At 33.6% G+C, this 23816-nt stretch overlaps 1 protein-coding gene across 7 annotated transcripts in view; it reads left to right on the forward strand.

The window, feature by feature from the left end:
- Positions 1-23816, forward strand: part of RFX3 (regulatory factor X3) — a 333475-nt gene that overhangs the window by 228031 nt on the left and 81628 nt on the right. For all 7 annotated transcript variants that reach the window (XM_055144130.1, XM_055144135.1, XM_055144140.1 and 4 more), the window contains 3 exons: positions 7493-7567; positions 16484-16665; positions 22431-22550. In XM_055144130.1, coding sequence (XP_055000105.1) covers positions 7493-7567; positions 16484-16665; positions 22431-22550 — 377 coding nt within the window. The remainder of the gene's footprint in view (positions 1-7492; positions 7568-16483; positions 16666-22430; positions 22551-23816) is intronic.

The raw sequence follows: 23816 nt of genomic DNA on the forward strand, positions 1-23816 counted from the left end.
GAATAGCATTTGAGGTTTTGAATCCAACTATAATTCTTTGGACTGGTAATTTTTTCACTGATATAGTCACTTTTCTACTTAGACAACTGCCATTCCCCTAGCATTTCAGTGGCCTTTCTAAAGATAGTGCAAATTATCATCTCTGGTTTCTGAAAATGTTCTGCAGTAACACTAGACCCATGGTTCCTATCTTTAGCTGATATCCATCTTTGGAATAGACATATGTTTGTGGGAATCCTGTGTTAACTGTTGAGTTTACAAGGATTTAAGCCATCCTAATTATATTGTTGAAGATCTCCTTTCTTACCCAAAAGTTTGTCTTCTAAGTAATCATATGCCCATAGTATGCCCATAGTTACTGAAAGGTGGTTCATTTTCTCACCTACTATTTCACAGAGAGACTTCATAAATCTTACCCATTCTAGTAATCTCATTTAATGCTCTTCAGCCTATCTTTCCAGGCTGAACATCTAATCTTAAATGGAGAATCTCATTATATGATCTCAAAGGAATTATCTTATTTTGAAGCCATAGTCAGGATCCTCATGAACCAGTCTGAACTCCCAAGCACTGCATGCCCTAGCATTAGAAAATCATGGAGAGGATGGATAACAGCTTGCTCCTAGGTTGATTACTTACTTAATGTAGAACACTTTTTCAGATAGATTTTTCAAAAAATAAATCAATATATTGCCATAGTCTGAAGTTTTAAGAAAAACTGGAAGCTGTTAATTTGTCATGCCCACTTTATAATTCTAAAAATCAACATAGGTACTGAGACAGCACTTCAGGTAGTCAGGGTTATATGTTTCACATGGCATGTATGGTGAACCAGGTTTGAACCATGGCACTAAATGACCTTCTAGAGCCATTAGGTATAGTTCTAATGGTCCTTGAGTACCATCAGAATTGCTTTAGCATCCTCCAGCAATGTCAGGCCCTGGCTAGATACATTGAACTGGGTTCACACATTGAACTGTTGAACCCATTTTGCCCCATATGGGAGTGGTCCCTAGGCAACATGAGCACTGCTTTGGAGTGCTCATATGCCCTCCAAAAATATATGTGTAAAACAACTTTGACTTCTCTAGACATAAAGAAATTGTCTCTGTATCATTAAACAGAAAAAGGCAAAAATGCTTGAAAGACAAGATAATCTCAGAGAAAGTGTGTATATGTATTTGCTAGTCTGTGCTCACATGCACCGGAGCAGCACTCAAGAAGGGGTCTCTGGCACACATCCAAAAAAACAAAAGCAACCGCTGTTGGAGAGGATGTGGGGAGAAAGGGACCCTTCTACACTGCTGGTGGGAATGCCGGCTAGTTCAGCCCTTTTGGAAAACAGTATGGACAATTCTCAGAAAACTAGAGGTTGAGCTCCCATTTGACCCAGCAATACCACTGCTGGGAATATATCCCAGAGAGGCAAAAAAGTACAATCGAAACAACATCTGCACATGTATGTTCATCGCAGCACTGTTTACAATAGCCAGAATCTGGAAAAAACCCGAATGCCCCAAAACGGATGACTGGTTGAGGAAACTTTGGTACATCTATACAATGGAATACTATGCAGCTGTTAGAAAAAAGGAAGTCAAGAATTTTGTAGTTAAGTGGATGGGCATGAAAAGTTTCATGCTGAGTGAAATGAGTCAAAAAGAGAGAGACAGACATAGAAAGACTGCACTCATCTGTGGTATATAGAATATCAGAGTGGGAGACTAACACCCAAGAACTGTAGAAATAAGTACCAGGAGGTTGACCCCATGGCTTCGCGGCTGGCCTCACGTTCCGGGGAAAGGGCAACTCAGAGAAGCAATCACCAACTACATTGTAGTTGAAGGCCATGTGGGGGAAGGGAGTTGCGGGCTGAATGAGGGCTAGAGACTGAGCACAGCGGCCACTGAACACCTTTATTGCAAACCACAACAGCTAATTAGAGAGAGAGAACAGAAGGGAATGCCCTGCCACAGTGGCAGGGTGGGGTGGGGGGGAGATGGGATTGTGGAGGGTGGGAGGGACGCCGGGTTTACGGGTGGTGGAGAATGGGCACTGGTGAAGGGATGGGTTCCCGAACTTTGTATGAGGGAAGTATAAGCACAAAAGTGTATAAATCTGTAACTGTACCCTCACGGTGATTCTCTAATTAAAAATAAATAAATTATAAAAAATAAATAATAAATAAAATTAAAAAAAAAAAAGAAGAAGGGGTCTCACTGAATCCTTAAATTAGCCTAACCTTCAGGTTAGCACAAGACTTCTTGTTAATTTGATTATAATAATTTGCTGTAGAGTTGAAATTTCAATATCAAAATGTCAGTATTTTTAGAATAAAGATCATGCAGCAGAAAAGTGAACAGAAAAACATTTTAGAATCTATTCATGTCAGTGTGTTTAATATGTATATTTGAAATGTTCTAATCACACAGTGATAAAATAAAGGCCGTTGTGTTCAAGTTCAAATAAGTCATTGACAAACTTTGTAGTTTACATTCCCCACATTTAAACATATAATTCAAATATATATTTGCAAGTCATTTCTATTTCTTCTCATTGCTACCTCATTATGGGACTTTCACCTCACTACTAGATTACTACCCTGTCTTTCAAGGGGTTTTTCCTGTCTGTATATTGTTTGCTTTCTATAGTTTATCCCAGATTAGCATATAAAGATCAGATAAGTCCCTTTCTCTGGGTTTTTTAACTATGTTTTATGTCCTATTTAGTTGCAAATTCCAACCGGGAAATCATTTTTCTGACTTAGCTTACCTATCCCTAGAGCAACTTCAGCCCTTAGACAGTTTTGCCCTTCCTTGATTTTACACTATGCTATTTTATATCTGTTCCTCTGTTTCGTTTTGTTTGTACACTGCCTACTTGTGCACTACAAGTTCACTAACTTGCCCTATTGAATGTCATGCATTGTCATTTCCCTGCTAAACAGCCATCTTACCTAAATTTCTTCTAACAGTATCAACAAGAGCTAATTATTCCCCACGTCCCTTCTCGCCTCAATTTTCTGGTAATATTTATTCTAGTTATCTTCATTTAGATATAAATTCCTTTTATATTGGTAGATTCATTTGATCACTTTAAATTAGATTATAATGTTTTGGTTGACAAGGCTATGTGAACAATATTTTGAAAATATTTGTGCGTTTTTCTTTCCATGCTTACTCATACATATAGAGCCAACACTGCATCTTGCAGACAATAGTTTCATGCTTATTTAAATAGAATAAAAATATATGAATTTTTGCCAGTCTAATAATTTCCTGTTATCAGTAAGCTCCATAGTCTTTCTGATAGTTTTTAAGGTCTTATTTTTAGCCTTGCAAGCCCTCATATTTCTTAAGTTTAAATCACTTTCACTTCTAACAATCTTGCCAATCAGCTATTGAATAATTATTATTGCATAATGCTGCTATGATAGAAATCTTTGTTAAGGTTGGAAACATTTCCTTGAGAGGAAACATTTCCATATGTGAACATATTGAACATTTGGACCAATAATCTAATGGATCACTGATCCTACTTTTAAGCAAATTTTCCATCTGCCTCACCTGATTGTCGTTTCCTTCCTTAAATATGACAGAGTACTGTGGAATATAATTTAACGTTAAGTTAAGACATACCCAGGGGAATTTGTAAAATTTCCTAAGGATTCAATTTAGTGTTTAAGAAATTAGCAGTAACTTTTATCTCAATATTTGGTATAAAATGCTAGTGGTGCATTTTTCTTGATATTAATCAATCCCCAGATGCTTGAAAATAATATGCTCAAGTACCTAAAGCCACAATAATATATAAAGTTGACCAGTTGGTCTTAATTTCAATTGTTCTTACAGGAATTTCTTCTAATGAACTAAGGGATTATTAGTTTTCATCTTCATCCCTCTCCCTTCATCCATATACATAACTATAGATCCCCATCCTCATGAAACCCTGAAAAGACTGGATCATGGGATGTTTGATAGGAGTTATATCAGTAATCCATTTAGAATATTGCATATAATTATTCCTTTGTTGATTTCATATCAACATTTTACCTCACTTTTTCTTCTTTCCTGACTTTGTTGTTTCCCTGGCTCTCTTTCACCTTCACTCTCTCTATTATTGTAATAGATAACAATAGATATTAATCTTGTCTGTGGTCTTTTGCCTGAAACCTTCCTCTCAACAAACATTGTTAGGCACATTTTATTCCTTAACTGTTTTAGCCTTTGAACTAGAGGACTCCATACATAATACCTAACAAAACATATGTCAGAGCTTTATGTGAAAGCATATACCACTTATATCTCTTAAAACCTAGTATTGATAAGTCTCCCCTGACTCTCCCACATACCAAACTAATTTCAGCCACGTTTTAGATCTTTGTATATACAACATATTGTACCATACAATCTGGACCTCTTGCTATTTGACAAATACAGACACACCCAGTGCTTTTCTGCCTCATTACTCATTGGGCCCGTCTTTCCTCCTAGAATAAACACCTGCTTCCCATTTCTGGTTACTGAATACTGACATCTTTTAAATATTGGAATTTTAATTTGGTACATTAAAAGTTTTGAGAAGTGAAATCAAAATTTTGTGCATTTACTTTTGATCATTTTCCCATTAGTATTGTTCTTAGTTTTTATCACATCCTCACAAGAGTCAAGAGAAGTTAAATTTTTTGTCACATATGAGCTTATATTTATATAGAAATGTTACCTATATAGCTTATATTTTTATAGAAACCTGACTTATAAGATAGTAATATTGGTTGGGTTATGAAGTTGTTTTCTGTTACTGTGGTTCCCTACAAAATACGATATATGTTGTGATAGGTCCCTGTTAGGAATAAAACCCATCCCTTAAAAAATGTAGTTGGGGATATGATCATTTCATGAGATAATTACTTCATTCACTAGTTTTATTTAATAAATATGTTAAATACATATTATGGGGTTTTGTGGAGCTTTGCTTTGGAGAGGTATGTTTATAAGAAACTTTTATCTAAATTCTGTCTATCCCTTTGGACCAATTAATGTGTCTAAGATTTCATGGATATTTAGAAACAAATAGTCTTCCAATTGGGCTCCAGCATTCTGTTATAAAGCTGTTCATCATATTTTGCTCATTATTGATTGCCGGTATGTCCTGTCATTCCCGCTTTTCCTCTTTTCTGTTCCCGGCCTCTACAGATTTGCACAGACCAAAGTCAGTTAGTTCATAAAATTGCTACAGGGGAGCTACTACATCTTTAGTCTTTATTACAAAATAACTACAGAACTGAAATTCTAAGATCCAGAGAGTTACTTTGCCTCTTGTTAATCCAGTTTGACCCAGATTTTTTTTTCTAGATTTTATACTTTACCCAAAGCTCTTTAAAAAAATAAAAATGAATAAATGACCAGAAATGAGAGAATCATTTCCTAACAACCTGGCCTTCAGGCATTGTTTGAAATCTGGGACCACCATAAAATAAACAATTTTAGCAATAAAAACATAAAATTTTTTTCAGTGGAACTATTGATTCATCCAACTACCAATTGTTAAGACTTCAGAAATACTGAAGCATAAGTCTTTCATTCAGAGGCCCCAAGATCAAGTCCAGCAGTACATGGCCCATCAAGCATGGCCAGCGTGGCCCTTTTAATCCTTGAGCACTAACCAAAGAACCAAACCCTTCATTATTCTGTTATTATATTTCTGACAATATTTTCATATAAACTTACTTTTTATTTAAACTTGTAAAATTACAAAATAAGAGACCAGCTTTTGTTTTTATATGATTGATAGAAATCATATTTAATTTAATTATACTTAATTTCTTAATACTTAATTTCCACACTCAGACTTTAAAAGAAACATAGATATTTTAGCCTGTTACAGTTTTAAACAACTTCTTCATGTGCATGTATATGTGTGTGCCTGAGTTTTCTATTTGAAAACAAGAGCATTTTCTCTTTCCCTTTTATAACATGTAATATTAAGGTCCCTTATCATTTTCACTGTTTTACATTTTGGTAAAATACTTGTTTGCTCATTACATTTACATGACTTTCTGGATCTTTTTTTCACTTCTGCATTATAACTCCCAATTTTATTTTCAAGTATAATGTTAAGCTATATTAACATTTGAGAGATTGATTTTAGAAACCAGTTTAATTTTATGATAAAAATATAGAATAGTCTTATATCATTGTATAAATTTACTGTTTTCAGAATATTTATATAATGTTTAACCAAATATTCTTCTCAGTGTTACATTTTATTAACACTAATAAGAATCTAATTTGAGGAAATAATACAAAAGAGAAGTACATGATTGATTTCCAAGGTTAGAATAAAATTAGGTTTAATGCTTAATTGAACTGAATAGCCTATAGATGGTTACACTACAAAAATATGTAAATTTATTAGAAAAATTAAAAACACATTTGCTAAGGATATATTCTTCTTTATCTTTGTCATTGTTGGGAGGTGGTGCAGTGCAAGTGTCAAGAAATTACCCTAATTTCCATAGCAAATTTAAAACATAAATAAATGAACTGTGTTTTAAAACATTAAATATTTTTTAACTGCCGACTATAGTAGTTGTGGTAAAGTTGTTTATATAAACCAAGTATACGTGTGCAGAACCTGTTTTAAACTTTGTGTTATAATGAAATAGGACTTGAGTAATAGATACCTTTAAATATGAAGTGAAGAGTGCAACTCATTTGTTATTGGCCCCAAGCTACTTCATTAGGTGCTATGATTGCTTGTTGTATGCTGAGATTACATAGACTAGAATTGTTTCTGCTGTTGCCCCTTTTCTTTCTTGGCTCTGAATTTCTTTTCCTCTTCTGTATTCCATTTCCACTGTCATTTCTAATTACTCTGCCTCACCACCACATCCTAAATATAATATAGGAGCCATGATTTAATCTTAATATGTTTGTTCTTACTAATGACCCTCCATTTCTAAATTTTGATACCGGGTTAAGTAAGAGAGAGATGGACATATTCATAAGTTTTCAACATTAATAGAGTTATCTTTGAACATTCACATTAGAATGCTAATGCATGTTAAACACAAGATCTGGAGTATAATTTTTCCTTCATGACAGAATAGAACAAATATTAAATACTCTAAATGAGAGACTATTTAGAGAGTGGTTTCTATCCCACATCTGGAACCTTGAAAGTCAAAATTATTCTCTATAACCAGAAAATTTCACTGGATTCCTGTTCCTCAGGTCTCCAATCTGATTATAATTACAGGATGTTTTAAAAGGTCTACTTTTACGATTGGACATATTATTAGCATGCTTTTTTTTAATTAATTCTTTGTGGTTGGGGGAAATGGGGAAAGTACACATTTTAGTGAAAACTATTCATTAGCCACCATTGAAGAAGAAAACTGAACTTTAAAAATTCTTATTCAGAAATTCTTTGGTGAGCCTTTTATTACTATCTTGTCTTGAGCCCTTTTTTTTTTTAATGACATCTTTATCAGATTGAAATGGCGATTGAGACGCTGCAAAAGTCTGACGGTCTGTCCACTCACAGAAGTTCTCTTCTCAACAGCCATGTAAGTTGCCTCTTCTTCACGTAAACTAATCTCTTGCTTGTTCTGCATGTGTTGCTTGCTTCCTAATGCTTGTTTTATTTATTTATTTTGCTTCTTAACCTTTCTTCCCTAATGAACTCTATCACTTAATGGCTATTTTGTACAATGGAATATATAAAACATAGAACCCCCAGTATATTGCTTTATTAGGTTTGTACTGTCTTTGGGTACATGTATAACATTACCAAGTTAATAACAAGCTGCCGTTTATGTTTAAGAAGTAAAATGGGATTTTAAATATTGAAAATGTAGTTTGATATTTTTTTATTCTGAAACAAATGCTTGTAATTTATATTTCCTGTGTCTGAGATTGAGAATTAGTCTTATTTACTTCTGAAACCAGGAATACTCTGTTTGGTTTTTTAAGGCTTATACTGCCTAACCCTATGATAAATTATTTGAAAATGATCATTTATCAGTAAGAAAATATAATATGGGCATGAAACAGCTACCTAGATAAGCTGAGGTCCTAAAAATTAAAAATGAAATGGCCAAAAAGAATTGATGCTGAAGAAAAGTTTAAAAATTACTAATAATTAAGAATAATCAGGATGCTCTAATTATTTCTTTGAAATTTTTAACCATTAATATATGCAACATTACTATAACATTGGTAAGTGTGGCAAAAGTAATGACTGTTTTGTGAAACTAAAACTATTTTAAGCAGATATTCAAATCTTGGGGCATCAATGAAAATAAGTAAAAATTATTTTGTTGCTTTTATTTCTAAATTATGAGAAAAAGAAAACACACCAAATATTCAATATTCAATTCTATTTAAGATACTCTGGAGCTGGAATAGTAAAGCAGGTAGTGCATTTGCCTTGTACAGCCTACACAGGTTTGATCCTGAGCATCCCATATGTTCCCCAACACTCACCAGGAATAAATCCTGAGTGCAGAACAAAGAGTAACCCCTGAATACCTCTGGGTGTGCTCTAGAAAACATAAGAAAAGATATTCTAATGGTAAACTGTTATTTGTGATAATAAGAATTTATTTTGTCTCCCAACTAACAATGTACTCTTAAATTTAGAAATAAAATTGTCATTGTCAATTAATTCTTCCATAATATTTTGTGACTGAAAAGTTCAAAATTGAATCAAATCAGATAAATGCCATTTTTAAAATAAGCTTTTAAAGGTCTAGAGAGATAGTATACAGATGAAGATACTTGCCTTGCATGTAGCATACCCCAGTTTAATCTGGGCACCTCATAATCCACAAGTACCACATGGTTTCCTGAGCTCTGTCAGGAATGACCCCTGAGCACAGAACCAGGTCTAACCCCCAAACAGCTGCGTATGACCAAACACACCCCCATTTCCAATGAAATAAATAAATAAACCAAAAACCTTTAGTATAAACTACTGCAAGAGTGTTTTCAGTAATCTTTAAAATATTTAAATTTTTTTGAACTTCGTATTCTAGCATAATAAGTGACTTGTGTTCTGACACTTTTTTTTGAAGAATTTTTTTTTCAAGTTATTAAGAAGAATCCTGATTAAAAAAAAAAAAGCAGATTTGCCAATTTGGAAAATGCCTACAATTTGAGTGAAAATCATGGATAGAGTTTTCAAAATATTTTTTGTGATAGCTTAAATATTATTTTCCCATTTAAGAAAATTCATATTAATATGCAACTCTTACATGTTTCATAACTATATTTCTGCTGTATAAGTATGAGTTTATGAGTGTGTAAAATCTGACTTTACTGTATATATTAGGGTGTATGTTTGGGGGAAGGATGGTTCTAGCTGATATTTGTGTTTTGAAAATGACTGGTGAAAACATTCTTCCCTCTTCATAAAGAATATCTGGGACAATAGGAGGTTGAAACCTTGAAATTTCAAATTACCTATTTAGAACTTTTGGATTTATGTGAATTTGGACTTTAATATTCAGTTCACATTTTCTTTACATATGAGATCCGTGGTTTCTTAAAATGTGTGACATTTAATTTTAAGTATATCCATTTTGATTACTCCTTTCATGAACAATACTGTGGAACATGTTTATTTGTATATTTTTATTGATTTGTTGACTTGTTTAAAAATTTTCAAATATGTTCGAGTTTCTGTGATATTGTTTTCCTATTGTCAGATTCATGGAGTGTAGTAGTTAATGTTAATGAATGTGTAAATTAAGCTGCATAAACATCAGATGAATGTTTGTTACTCCCTGGCTTTATGTTTTGTATTATGCAGCATGGCAAATCATCCGTATTGTTTGCAGCTATCAGAAGCTTTTCAGTATATTGAAAAAGAAGGTGTAAATGTTGTAAATTCAGTGGTAATCTTTTCCTTGATATGCTGATACATTTTATTATAACTTGGAGTTACTGTTAAAATTTATTTTAAAACACATTTATAGTCAAGTGCTTAGAACTACTGAGTCTTAAGATACGTGTAAAACAGTGGAGAAAAATCTGTGTTTTCTGCTGCAGTCAAGTTTCTTTTCCCTCAACACTTAAGAAGAGCCTGCTGTCTAATTCTTCTTGGAAAGTTTGTGATGCTCCTGTGTCTTATTAGCCCTATTTAACTAGAGTAAGCTGCTGCGTGCATTCTAGTTGATAAGCACCAGCTAGGGGATCTTTTAAATCTGTTAATCTAATCAGAAATTTTTAGCTCTGTAGAAAAGTAAACATATGTGGAGAACTTTTATGAAATCTTAACTACTATAATTTCCCATAAACTGTGGCAATTTTAATCTTGCTACATTCAACAAAATATTGAAGTTTGTGACATTCTTTGAAGTGGACAAAATTTCAGGTTTATATTGCTAGTTTTCTGATTTACCAGTTTCTGAAAATGATTATTTGATCAATAGATGGGAAAAATGATCAAAAATGGATGTCTAGTATTTACTAGGTTTTTTTGTTATTGTGTTGTTTCAGCTTTTTGAGTGGCCCGGGGGTTGTACCATAATTGGCAGAGCTTAGGAATCACTCCTGTTTCTATGCTCAAGAGTTACAACTGGTAGGGCTGGGAACCATATGTATTGCCAAGGATCAAACTCAGCTTGACTGCATGTAGACAGGTGCTTTAACCCCTACTCTAGCTCTCTAGCTGTGCCATATTTACTAACTTTAAAAGGTGGGCTTCAGTCATAGTATTGGAAGTGAAAACCAGTTGTTATTCCATTTTAGAATATAGAATACAGAATTTTCTCATTATGCAATTGATTATTGCAGTAATTTTACAGGTTCCTTTTAGGTAAAAATCAAATATGCCCTCTCATTAGAATCCCACTGAGTGCTTTTTAAATAAAATCTCTCTGTAGATTACAAGATGGAGTAGGAGTTTTTTAAATCTATTTCCCTTTCTCAGTATAATAATTAAGAGTATTTAGTACTGTTGTTCTGTCTAATACCATCCAGGGCAAAGAACTACTTCTTACCCTATAGTGCCCTCCCATTTGTGACCAAATTTACACTTACACTGATCACCATATTTTATTACATTAATGAAAGTAACAACTGTTTTAGCATTAGGTTCTCATTGTCAAATAATAGATATTAATTAACAGTTGAGTGTTCAAAAAATAAGTCCACCATTGCATCCTTGGTGCATCTTATATAGTAAGTGTTCACTAGATGTTTGCTAAATGAACGAATATAAGAAATAGAATGGGATAGATGCTAAGTGCCTTTGCCAGTTGCATGTGCTCTTCTGTGAAGTCATACCTACATTTTTTTTCAAATGTACTTTAGTGTTTCTGTTTTTGAACATTATTGATAGAATTGGAACTTTCAAAAACTTTTAAAAGTATTCTGCCTACCATTTGAGTTAAATAACATATGCAAACTATCATTTCTCCAGATGTGACCTTCAGTTTAAGAGTGCTAGACAAAGTGGTTTTATTCCAGTTTTATACTTTAAAAATTTTATCCAGTGGTAGTGTTATTCATCTCATAATATTTGATGTGGTGCTTTTGGTTTTATTTGGGGGTATTGAGTCTATTAGTATAATCATTTTTATTTTATAAGGTTTTATATCTGAAGATGCTTTGAGTAAATGATATATAGTCAGCCTACATTAAATTAGAATGCCTTAGTTCTCTTCATTGAAGATTTATAATTATTTCATACTCATCCTCAGTGTAGTTAATGAAGTACATCTATGATAATGTAATATAAATTGATACTTAATGTTTATATTGTTTACAATTTTGGATATATTTGCTTGTAAATTTAAATACAGAATGTTCTTAAAATAATTGTTCTCAATTTTCACATAATGTTCTTCAGCTTGTACATTTGAGAAAAAATTCATTTAAAGTATGTAAAAGGATATAGTCATTTATTTTATACACTTAAAATCTAGCAAATAATTATTTTATAATTTTTGCTGGTGTTAGCTGCTCAAATGTATTCAGCTCACAGCAAAAACATGTTTTATATCCATTCCCCTTTGATTTTGCTGTATTGTAAATATGTTATGATAGAAATAAGACCTGTCAAAATGCATATCATCAGTGAACTGAACTTAAAGGAATTCTAATGGGTAATAATCCATCTGGGAAAAAATGCCAAATGTTATGTTTAGATGTTAATTGGGGAGTACAATCTGTACTTTTTTTTAATTTGTCAATCAGTATTTCCCTTTGGGAAAAATTGGAACTGTTCATTTTCCTTAATCTATTCTGATTAATATAGATTAAATGCAAAGGTTGAAAGATGCAATTATCTTGTTTTCCATCCTTAGATAAATTTATTTCGTTCATTAGTAGAATAATCAGGTTTTAAAGATAAAGGTTAAAAGTTCCTATGGTATTTTATGGGCCTTTAAAACCATGAATGTAAACAAATGTTTTATAAGACATTGTGTAAAGAGTAGCAAAAATTGTAATAGCTTAGTTCTAAATGACAATATGTTCAGGTATTGAATTCTGGTGTTCAAATTCAATGTATTAAAGACAAAAACCAAAGGAAAAAGTTTATCTTAGAATCATCATTACATTTCCTTGGGAAACACATCAAGTATATGGTGTATGTCTTCAGGTTACATTGAACTGCCAAGTTTTCTCTTACAATATAATTAGTCTTTTCTTTGATCATGTTTTAAACTGAAATATCTGATCTACGATTTTATCTCTGTGTCAAAACTTGAAGATTCAATGATGGCATGTAGAATGCAGATTTTTAAAGCCCCTCTAAACCTCAGTATCGTATCTGATTGATCCTAATTCAATTACCATGTATTTAGTAGTTTTTAGGATAACCAAGCCTAGTGCAGTTATTAGCAAGTTTCCTAATGAAACAGCCATGACTAGCAGAGCTACCTTCAGCCTTCAGAGTTGTTTCTTTCTTTTCTCGTGTGTGTGTTTTTAATTTTACAAAAAGGAGAAAAGGAGAAGCCTGGAGATCACTTTGAAAAAGGAGAAGAGGGTAATGTGGAGGTAAAAACTCTGCACTTTTGTTTAAAATTAATTATTGCCACTTTTCAAGAGTAATGTCCTTAAAACTAAGATTTTTTTTTTTGCTTTTTTTGGGTCACACCCGGCGATGCACAGGGGTTACTCCTGGCTCTGCACTCAGGTATTACCCCTGGCCACGCTCAGGGGACCATATGGGATGCTGGGATTTGAACCCGGGTCGGCCGCGTGCAAGGCAAACGCCCTACCCGCTGTGCTATCTCTCCAGCCCCCTTAAAACTAAGATTTACTCTATAGGTCTGTATTCTGCTCATTAATAGAGGAAGGGATGATTGGATTTTTAAAATACTTAGCTGCTTTGGCTTCAATTAGTATGCATTATTGTATGAAGATACATACATATCATACATACATACCTTTGACATTTTTATCTACACATATTTTTCCCATGCTTATAGATTTGGGTTCTTTATTAGATAGTTATAAAATATTGCTGTTTCCAATAATTTATATTTTTTCAGCATATGTGACTTTCTGGAGGTTTTGTTCTTAATTTTTCCTGTTTCTTCCCATATATTGAGTCTATATTCCTTTCTCTAGTCTTTGTTTTGTTTTTCTGTTTAATTACTATATTAATAATCCCATTGGAAGTCTCTCTAATATCTGTAACAAAACAAGAACCAGCAATGTTTTGTGCAGTGTGGTTCACCAGAACTACCCTAATTCCATCCAAGTGAGAAAACAATGCTGTCAAAATCCATTCTTTTATTGGGGTGATAAGATATGCTTGTGATACCCCATTTTGTATGTCATAGGGTTATCATTTGCATTCATAATCAACAAATCCTTAAAATTTAAAAAGAATCACTGAAGAGATTTCTTGAGTGTCCTGCTTCCCACCCCCAACACACACACACACACACACACACACACACACACACACACACACACACACACACACACACCCCAATAGCTGGCAAATTTCTACACTGTCTTAATAACATGTTTCCCTCCTCTGTTTTTCCATCAGTTTTCTCCTCTTTTACACTAAATGACTATATATAAGTGAACTTATTTTGTTTGTGATTTGAAATACTCAGAAGTAATGTATGAATGCGTCTGGAAAAAAATTGTTTACTGATAGTAAGACTACAGATGATTCATATATCAAGAATCTTATCCTAGAATGTTCTGTCATTACAAAATTGAATGTTTATTTTGTGTCACCTTTTTACAAATTATATTTGGGGAGGTTATAACTGTTACAGAGGCAATAGTTTGTGTACTAAACACAGTCATGTTTAAATGTACACCTATAGTTAGGTGCTCCATAGACACTTCCAGAAAATTAATTTTATACAAAAAGTATTCTGCTCTACCATATTTATAATGTTGGAGGCCATATTTTCTCAACTATATGTTTAATTATGTAACATCATGTAGAAATGTTTAGTATGGAAATAGTTCTGAAAAACTTGTCATGTTTAAAAAAGTAATTTAAAAAATATTTTTAATGAATTTTCTTGAGAGTCTGAAGATTCTAAGTCTAATACCAGAATTATGTATGCAAAGTGTAGAAATTCTTTAATTCATTTGAAGGTACATGCTGTCTTTTTTGGAACTTGATTGCAAGTTTTTAGATAACAGGAAGCTATATCATTAATTTTTGAATCACTGTGTGTCTAGCACCTTGCCTACTTCATAAAGTGATTCTCAACATTTACTTGAATTGATTGTAAAACCATCAACTCTAACATTTCTTATATGTGATGTAGAAATTTTGTTGAAAGAAATCATCTAAAATAGTTGCTGCTTTAATGAATATCCCAACTGGTATACAAGTAATTAGAGAACATACTGGAGATCAGACTCAAGCACTGAGACAGTATGTGACCTTATGAAAGTACTCTGAGTCTATTTAATTCTCTTTTATGTAGATCACAAAAGGTTGACAATTTAATTTTGTTAACATTGAACTTGGTTATATATACATACATATCTGTCTATCTGTGTTAAGAGTATCTTAATTATTAGCTATATGTCAAAGAGTATGGGGTTTTTTTTCTTTTTATGGGGTGTGGATAGTGAAGAGGATCTTCCCTGGATGATTTTCTGCCAACCAGAGCCCAGTAGTTCACTGCAAAGGCCTGAAGATGCAGTGTTATTCACACACTGAAATGTTGGTGATTTATTTAGGCTACTATTAGCAGAGTTTAGGGGCCTCCAGGATATCACTTGATGATTATCAAGAGACCAGGTGGTGCTGGGAAAGAAGCCACATTTGGTCACATGCAAGACGTGTAACTTAAACTGTATACTGTATCACTGTCAGCCCATCATTCTATTTACTCGAGCAGGCGCCAGTAACGTCTCCATTCGTCCCAGCCCAGAGATTTTAGCAGCCTCTCCTTACTTGTCATTCCTAATGCTGCCATGTTGGAGGCTCTTTCGGGGTCAGGGGAATGAGACCCGTATTGTTACTTTTTTTGGCATATCAAATACGCCACAAGTAGCTTGCCAGGCTCTATCTCTAAACCGTCTACTATCTCTCCTTATTCTTTAAGTTTTTTTTATTTTTTCAAATAGAAGACCCATAGAAATTTTAATTTAAGAGGTTTTGGTTTGGGGTTTTTTGTTGCTTTGGGTCAGCACCCATTGGCACTCAAGATTTACTCTTGGCTCTGTGTTAAGGTACACTCAGTCCTTGTTGTGCTCAAGGAACCATATGCAGAGCATGTGCCTTATCCCCTGTCCTATCTCTCAGGCCCCACATGATTTTTTTTCTTTTTTTTTTAACTGAATCACCATGAGCTACAGTTAAAACTTTCATGTTTGAGTTTCATACATTGATCAAACACCTGTCCCTCCACCAGTTTACATTTTCACCACCAATGTCCCCAGTATCCCTCCCACCCCCAACCACATGATTTTTTTAAAAACTAGTGCCCAATGAGCTTTATTTCTGGAGATAGAAGTGATTTTTATTCTAATGCCTATAGAATTTTTTTGTAGTAAATAATATTATCTTGCATTTATTTCAAGTAAGAAATCAGATACTATAAAATTGATACAAGACAGCCTGCTATTTGTATGTTGTAATAAACCAACAATTTGAATAAATATAATGTTCCATGCTGCCACCTTTGGTAATATATTTTGTTTCATGGCAATTGCAAACTGTATTTATAATCAGTTAATGGAATTATTTTAATTCCCTGGAGACATCTCCAAATAGCATTCCATATAGGAAATACTAGTATTTTTGCATTGTGCTTGAATGTCTGAAGGAATGGGCATGGTATGAAGTCATAAATGATGTTTGCCTTTTATAGTGTTCCTGAGCATTTTCAGGTCAGATGACCTGTAAATTGCAACAGTTTGTCTTATTACAAGACTTGATGAAGATCTTCTGAGATTTTCGGTGTATTCTGTTTATAGTGTCCTGTAATTTTGGTAAATGATATGTTTTTTTTCTGTGTTTACTGTCTTACTCATACTAGCTCCAGTGGCTGTTGGACAATTATGAGACAGCAGAAGGAGTGAGTCTTCCCAGAAGCACTCTATACAACCACTACCTACGACACTGTCAGGAACACAAACTGGACCCAGTCAATGCTGCTTCTTTTGGAAAACTAATAAGGTCAATTTTCATGGGGCTACGAACCAGGAGATTGGGAACTAGGTTAGTATTGAAAAGCAAGATAATAAAATCATCTTTTTCAAGCTGGACTAATTCAGTTTAGTGTGTGAGCAGCAATGCTTGATTACAGAAAGCATATAAAGGAAAAAATGAAGAATTAGCTTATTTTTATAAAATCCCTCAGAAAAAAAGAAAGGTCATTGTGCAATGATACCACTAAACCAAATGATGGTGTATTGTCCCAGACATCAACTGAGCAAAGCTTTGAAAAGAATTGAAAATCATATAGAAATGAGCCAGAGAAGATTTATGTATGATGCTTTAAAAATAAATATCAGTCTTTCCTTCTTCTATAAATATTAAATAAATGTGAATAAAGTGAAATGGTAAGTGGAAAGCTATAGCTCTTGATTCTAGTTGATTTACTCTGAAATACTATAACATAACTATTCTGTTGATATGCACCAACTAGGAATTTAAGACTGACATTTTTATTTTCATTTCTGGAAACCAAAATGATTTAGTGAACTTGCAAATAAGGTTTTTGAGGATCAAGCAATAGTGTATGGGTAGGGTGTTTTACAACTAACCTAGGTTTGATCTCGGCATCCCAGATCCTGAGCACTGCCAGGAGTAATTCCTGAGTACAGAGCCAGGAGTAAACCCTGAGCATCACCAGGTATAACCCAACAAGCCAGAAAAAATTTATTTTAAAGGAAAAAAATGTTTTGGAAGCTTTCATGACATGGTTTCAATTTGTCTGCTTTAAACATTTAAAAAACTCTTAATGTGAACCATATATGTATGGAAGTTCTCATATAGTAAGTGTAATTCCTTCACATGGAAACCAGTAATGTGAAGAAGATTCTTAGTTTTTCTGTTTCCTTCCTTTTGAAATAAATGAGTGTTTTTGCTAATGAAAAATGAAAATAATATTAAAAACTGTGAAACTGTATATTTGCCTCTCCATACTTTTTACAAGTTATCATAACATCATTAAGTATATGGTAAAGATGAATGTGTTTTATTTCTTAAATATTATAGTAATCTACATTAGCAAGCATAAAACTAAAGATATACTGCAAACATTAGATAATAGACCTGTAATTAATTACAGGTCACAGGTTTGTAGCATCCTAGTAGAGAATTCTTAATATTCTTTAAAAAAAATAAAAGCTTGAAAAACTTCACAATAAATTTATATTGAAAATACAGTGTGTTGATTTTATGATATATGCAAGTCTATGTGTATTTAGAATGTAAATTATTCTGCACAAAATTTTCTTGACTTTATGTGCTTGTACAGTATTCAGGTTGCTGGAGTTCAGTTCTCTCATAAATATGCTTTCTTCTACCTATACTTTAAAAACTAGTGTATTTTAAACTGAGTAATATGATTGTCTTTTCAGACTAAAGGAACTAGCTTCTAATCCCTAGGAAAAAAGCTTTTTGTTTCTCTAGTATTTTTCCCAGAATCACAAAAATTGTTATGTGGAGACCTAACCTACTCTCTCCTAACTGATGGCTCAATAGTTATGCATACCATGCCAATATTTTGAGACTCTGGGCTTTATACAAAATTCTGATAGCTGTATTGTTGTGCACCTTTTGTTACTCAAAGGATTTCAATGGATCCTATTTTGAGACTCCATTCAAACCTTGAAAGATATCTTTGAAACAGAAAGGAACAAAATTGAGGTTGTTTGGGTTTGTGAATGAGTAGAATCCATACTTTAAATACATATTGTGGTATTTTAGCTTTTACCTTTTGATGCTCTTTTCCCCCCTCTCACTAAATAGTAGTTATGTTGCCTGATTCCTTTAAATTTGTATGTAGTGTTTGCAATTAAGGATGGAAAGCAAAGCCTAGAAAAATAAGGAACAAAGAAATTTGATCAAGAAGAATTTTTAAAAAATACAGTGTTATAAAGGTAGTAAAAGCCTCTACTTGGTTCCAGAGATTCTACTACAGAAACTTTTACCTCTTGATTTTTATTGATAAACCAATGAGCTGAAAAATATAAATCATGAGGCAAACTCTCAGATTTTTTTTCAGTTGATAAAATTAGTTTACTGTATATGTTTTAGGCATACAGTTTCCTTCCTCTTAAAAATATGTTACCACAGCAGAACTACAAAGTTAGGTACTTTTCTAAAAGCAAACTATCTGTAGATTGGTTATTTATCTGTCAGTAAAAGTATCTCTCATGCCAGATCTACAGTTTTTCTGAAGTTTGGCTTGAAGTAAAATATAAATCTGCTTTGTTTCTAAATGAAGGCAAATCAAAAGGTAGTGTTTATTAGCTCCCACCTACAATTTTGTTTAAGCAAATAAGATCATGAAACATGCTGATTTCCCCTCACCATCTCTAATGGATTACTAGGAACCACCTCCTCATACACCTAATCAAAATACTTATTTGTAGGAAACTATAAAGAAACTAGAGACTAAAGTCTCACAAGAGGCCTCATTTTGCTTTGCACCTTTGTCATTAGCTATATTCCCTGGTGAATTTCACCTGCTCCTAACCCTTGTCTCTATGCCCAACTATTTTCCAGTTTGAATAAAAGAACATTACTAGTTGGTTTGTGGTATATCAGGAAGGTTTTCTGTGAGTTCTTTTTTCTTTTTTCTTTTTGGTTTGTTTGTTTTTGCTGTATTCTGCAGTGGATTTGGAGACAGGGTCTAATTCTCTGCAAAAAAAAGGGCTTTTCCTTTCCTTTTTCTTTTTTCCTCTTTTCCTTCCTTCCCTCCTTCCTTCCTTATTTCTTCCTTCCCTCCTTCTCTCCTTCCCTCCTTCCTTCCTTCTTTCTTTCTTTCTTTCTTTCTTTCTTTCTTTCTTTCTTTCTTTCTTTCTTTCTTTCTTTCTTTCTTTCTTTCTTTCTTTCTTTCTTTCTTTCTTCCTTCCTACAGTTCTTTCTTTCTTTCATTAATTTTTATTAGAAAGCCATTGTTTACAAAGTTACTGAAAGTCATTCAGTGTTAGGCATACATAATTCAACACCAATCCCTCAACAGTGTCAACTTCCCGCAACCAGTGTTCCCAGGTTCCCTCCCCATCCCAACCCTCACTTCACCCCTGCCTGTCAACTTGAAAGGCACATTCTGAAGTTTCCATGGTTGCAGCTTAGATCCCAGGCTTTCAGTTCTGTTGAATCTGTATTTTGAACATATGGCTATACCTCTCACTCGTATTACTGGTATAACTGAAGCTCTTATGATTGTTAAACCATTACTTCTTATTCTCTTCTTTCCTCTGTGATTTCTTTCCATCACTGTCTGTTTTCCCTCTAAATACTGGGGTCCGGGATGATCTAAGCATACCCCACTTTTGCTGCAGCATTTCCTCATCCAGTAGTCTATATTCCATAAATGAGATCATCCTGTGTTTGTCTTTCTCCTTCTGGCTTACTTCACTCAACATGATATCTTCCAGTTCCAACTACATTGTAACAGACTGCATGATTTCATCATTCCTTGCCGCTGTATAGTATTCCATTTCTATGTACACTACATCTTCATAATCCATTCATCTGTCATTGGACACCTAGGTTGATTCCTTGTCTTAGCTGTTGTACTGATTTAATGTCATTATGAATAATTATGTGCATATGTCCTTTTGAGATTTTTTATGTCCTGGGAATAGATGCCCAAAAGTGGAATGCTGGGTTATATGGCAGTTCAATTCTCATTTATTTGGAACTCTCTATACTGTTTTCCACAGGGGTTGTACCAGATAACATTACAAACAGCAATGAATGAGTTCCTTTTCGCCACATCTCCACTAACACAGATTGTTCCTACTGTTTTTGTTATGTGCCGTTCTCACTGATGTGAGATGGGATTTCATTGTTGTCTTGATTTGGAGTTTTCTGTTTTTTTTATTTAGAGGTCGAGGGGAGGGCACATGATGCTCAGGGTTACTCCTGGCTCTGCACTCAGGAATCACTCCTGATGCTGCAGGAACCATATGGAATGCCAGTGATCAAACCCAGCTCGTCCATGTACCCACTGTACTATCACTTTCACCCCTGCAGGGCCTTTTTCTATAATGATGAACCATGACTTTATGTACTGGATTATTTTTCTAAATTGATGTAGTTATTTTAAATACTGTGTTTTATAAAACTAGCCATATTTGCGTAGTACTATTTTAATGATTTTTAAAATCTGTAAGACTTAATACATGAATATCTTATTTTAGAAGTAGAATCTTATTCTATTTTCATATAAATTTTATTTATATTTTTATGTTTTATATAAGTATTTTCATTAAATGTTCATGTAAATATACTCCTCTTGAATTGTAGCAGATACTTATTAATGGTGCTAAGTACATCAGAATTATAATCATTAACGCTGTTGTAAAACCATCTAATCTAAACTGTAATAATTGCAATAGCAATAAATAAAATATGTTAAAAGAGAGAAAAAGTACTTATTGCTATACGAATATCTATCGATGAGCAACAGGATGATAGTGACAGTGACAAATATCTATATGTGTACATATCTTGCTTTATATGTGTATATTCTTAGATATACTTGCATAAACCTATTTTCTCTTTATAAAATGTAAATGTTTAAAGTGCTACTTTTCAAATTTCATTAAATGCAAAACTTTTATCATTTTCAGTGATAAACATTCTATTCCAATTAGAAATTTTCTATTCTCAAGGAGAAATTTTCTTGTGTCTATTCTGAGCAATTTATTCAGTTTTCAGAACTGCAAGAAAGGAGCCCCCAAAAGAGACTAGGAGATAGTAGCTCCAAGGCAAGAAAGAGGGTGCCCCTTACCTACCAAGGATCCTAAGTTCTACCCACAGCTCTCTGCATAATTCCCAGAGCAGTACAGAACCTTCAGAACCACACAGCTGGGTTGTGTAGTAGCTCAAGAAATGCCCCCCTGTGCTGCCTGGTACTGCTTGGTTGGTTCTAAAAACAAAAGCTACAACAAAAACAGAACACTAATCAAATATATTTCAAAATGAATAGACAAAATGCCAGCATCTTTCTAGGTTTCAAATATTTAGCAATAGTTTTCATTACATCTTATGCCAAGGAAGTTATTTCATTTCACACATCACCCTGCAGAAATAGAAGTAGAAAAATAACAGGCTTATTTAAGACAATAACATTAAATTTTTGTGTTTCGGGGCTGGAGCGATAGCACAGCAGGTAGGGTGTTTGCCTTGCACGCGGCCGACCAGGGTTCGATTCCCAGCATCCCATATGGTCCCCTAAAGCACCACCAGGAGTAATTCCTGAGTGCAAAGCCAGGAGTAACCCCTGTGCATTGCCAAGTTAGACCCAAAAAGCAAAAAAAAAAAAAAAAAAAATGTGTTTCATGTAAACACTTCAAAATATTATATATTTTTTCATGTAATTTATATAAATTTGCTGTGCATCCATTTATCCTGTTGGTAAAGTTTTATAGTAGCACTGTAGCACTGTCATTCTGTTGTTCATCGATTTGTTTGAGCAGGCACCAGTAACGTCTCCATTGTGAGACTTGTTGTTACTGTTTTTGGTATATCTAATATGCCATGGTTAGCTTGCCAGGCTCTGCTGTGTGGGCAGGATACTCTTGGTAGCTTGTCGAGCTCTCCGATAGGGATGGAGGAATCAAACCTGGGTCGGCCATGTGCAAGGCAAACACCCTACACACTGTGCTATCACTCTAGTCCCAGTTATAAATATAACTTTAATATATGCTATGTTTATTATTTTCAAGAAGTTACTTATCCTGTATGATTAATATTAGTTTGACTTTTTATCTCTGTACTGTCTCTTTTCTTTCATAAAGAGGAAACTCCAAGTACCATTACTATGGGATTCGTGTCAAGCCAGATTCCCCTCTTAATCGTCTACAAGAAGACATGCAATATATGGCTATGAGACAACAGCCCATGCAACAGAAACAAAGGTAAACTCTAGAATTATTGACACGATTAAGTTATATCTTTCTTTGGGTGTTCACTCTTGTTATTTGGGGGGTAGAGGGAATAAGACAAATATCTGTGTGTGCAAATATTGGCATACCTTCTCTAGAAATCAAATATGATTGAGAGTTTCAGTCATCTGATTTTTTCCATACACTTTAAATTACTAGTCAGTCACCCTGCCCTTTTTAATTTGTGTGACTTTTTCTTTTTCAAACAGAAACTAAACACAAACATAAGAAGCAAATCTAAGCAAATACCAACTGGAGAAACTTATTTTGACTGTTCATAAGTTTTTTGCTCTTCTACACATTTCTCAAACCATTCTGTTTTATGCAATTTGAATTATCATGGAATTATTGGGTCTTCTATTTTTGATGCAACTTCCAAAGTTATATAATTGTAGGTATTAGAGTTATAAGAGATCTCAAGCATTCATGGATGTATGGATGAATGGATGTATGTATGCATGCGTGGATGCATGGCTGAATAAATGGATAGAGCTTTAGAATAGCTCTCAGGATTCAATGCTACCTAATAATAGTAAAAGCATTAAAAATAAATCTTGCATTTCCAGTAAATTCCAGAGATGTCAAATGATTTGCATAAATTTATACTATTTTATAGCCAAGGACCTACTAGTTCTATGTTACTTATATCACATTTTGAAAAAAAATAAAATAAAAATCCTTCCCTCTTTGCTAGTATAGCATAGCTATCACAGTAATTGTATTTTTTTTTCATTTAAGAAGTCATAATTAAGTAGAAGAGAGGAGGAACATAATTACTTATATGATCTAAGTTTTTAATCTGCTTAATTGGCTTGTCTGGAATAATTCATACTGTGACCAGATCTCTTCATCTGTAGGAGCATAGTCAGAAGCATTAGATCTAAGTCACTGCTGCAGAAAGAAACTTGTTTGTGGGTTTAGTCTACGAACACTTAGTAGGTCTCTAATAAGTGCTGATTGTTGTGTGCAGATGTAAGACTCATGCTTACCTTTGAGGAGTTAGAAATTGAAAAGGTGGTTGGAAGGTATGGCTGCATCAGGATATGATTTGGTGTTAAAAAGCCCTCTCTGTATGGTTCCCTGACTCCATTTCAGGACAATAAAAAATAAATTAAACAGAAGGGGAAGTTCATGGGAATTTTTAAAAATAATTTAATTAGAGAAATGTAAAGAACTATTGAAATATAGAAGAACTTCACTAAACCCTTTGAGAGAAGGAGGGTAAGGGTGTTATGTAGA

The sequence above is a fragment of the Sorex araneus genome, chromosome 1 (genome assembly GCF_027595985.1).
Source record: "Sorex araneus isolate mSorAra2 chromosome 1, mSorAra2.pri, whole genome shotgun sequence".
Taxonomy (NCBI): domain Eukaryota; kingdom Metazoa; phylum Chordata; class Mammalia; order Eulipotyphla; family Soricidae; genus Sorex; species Sorex araneus.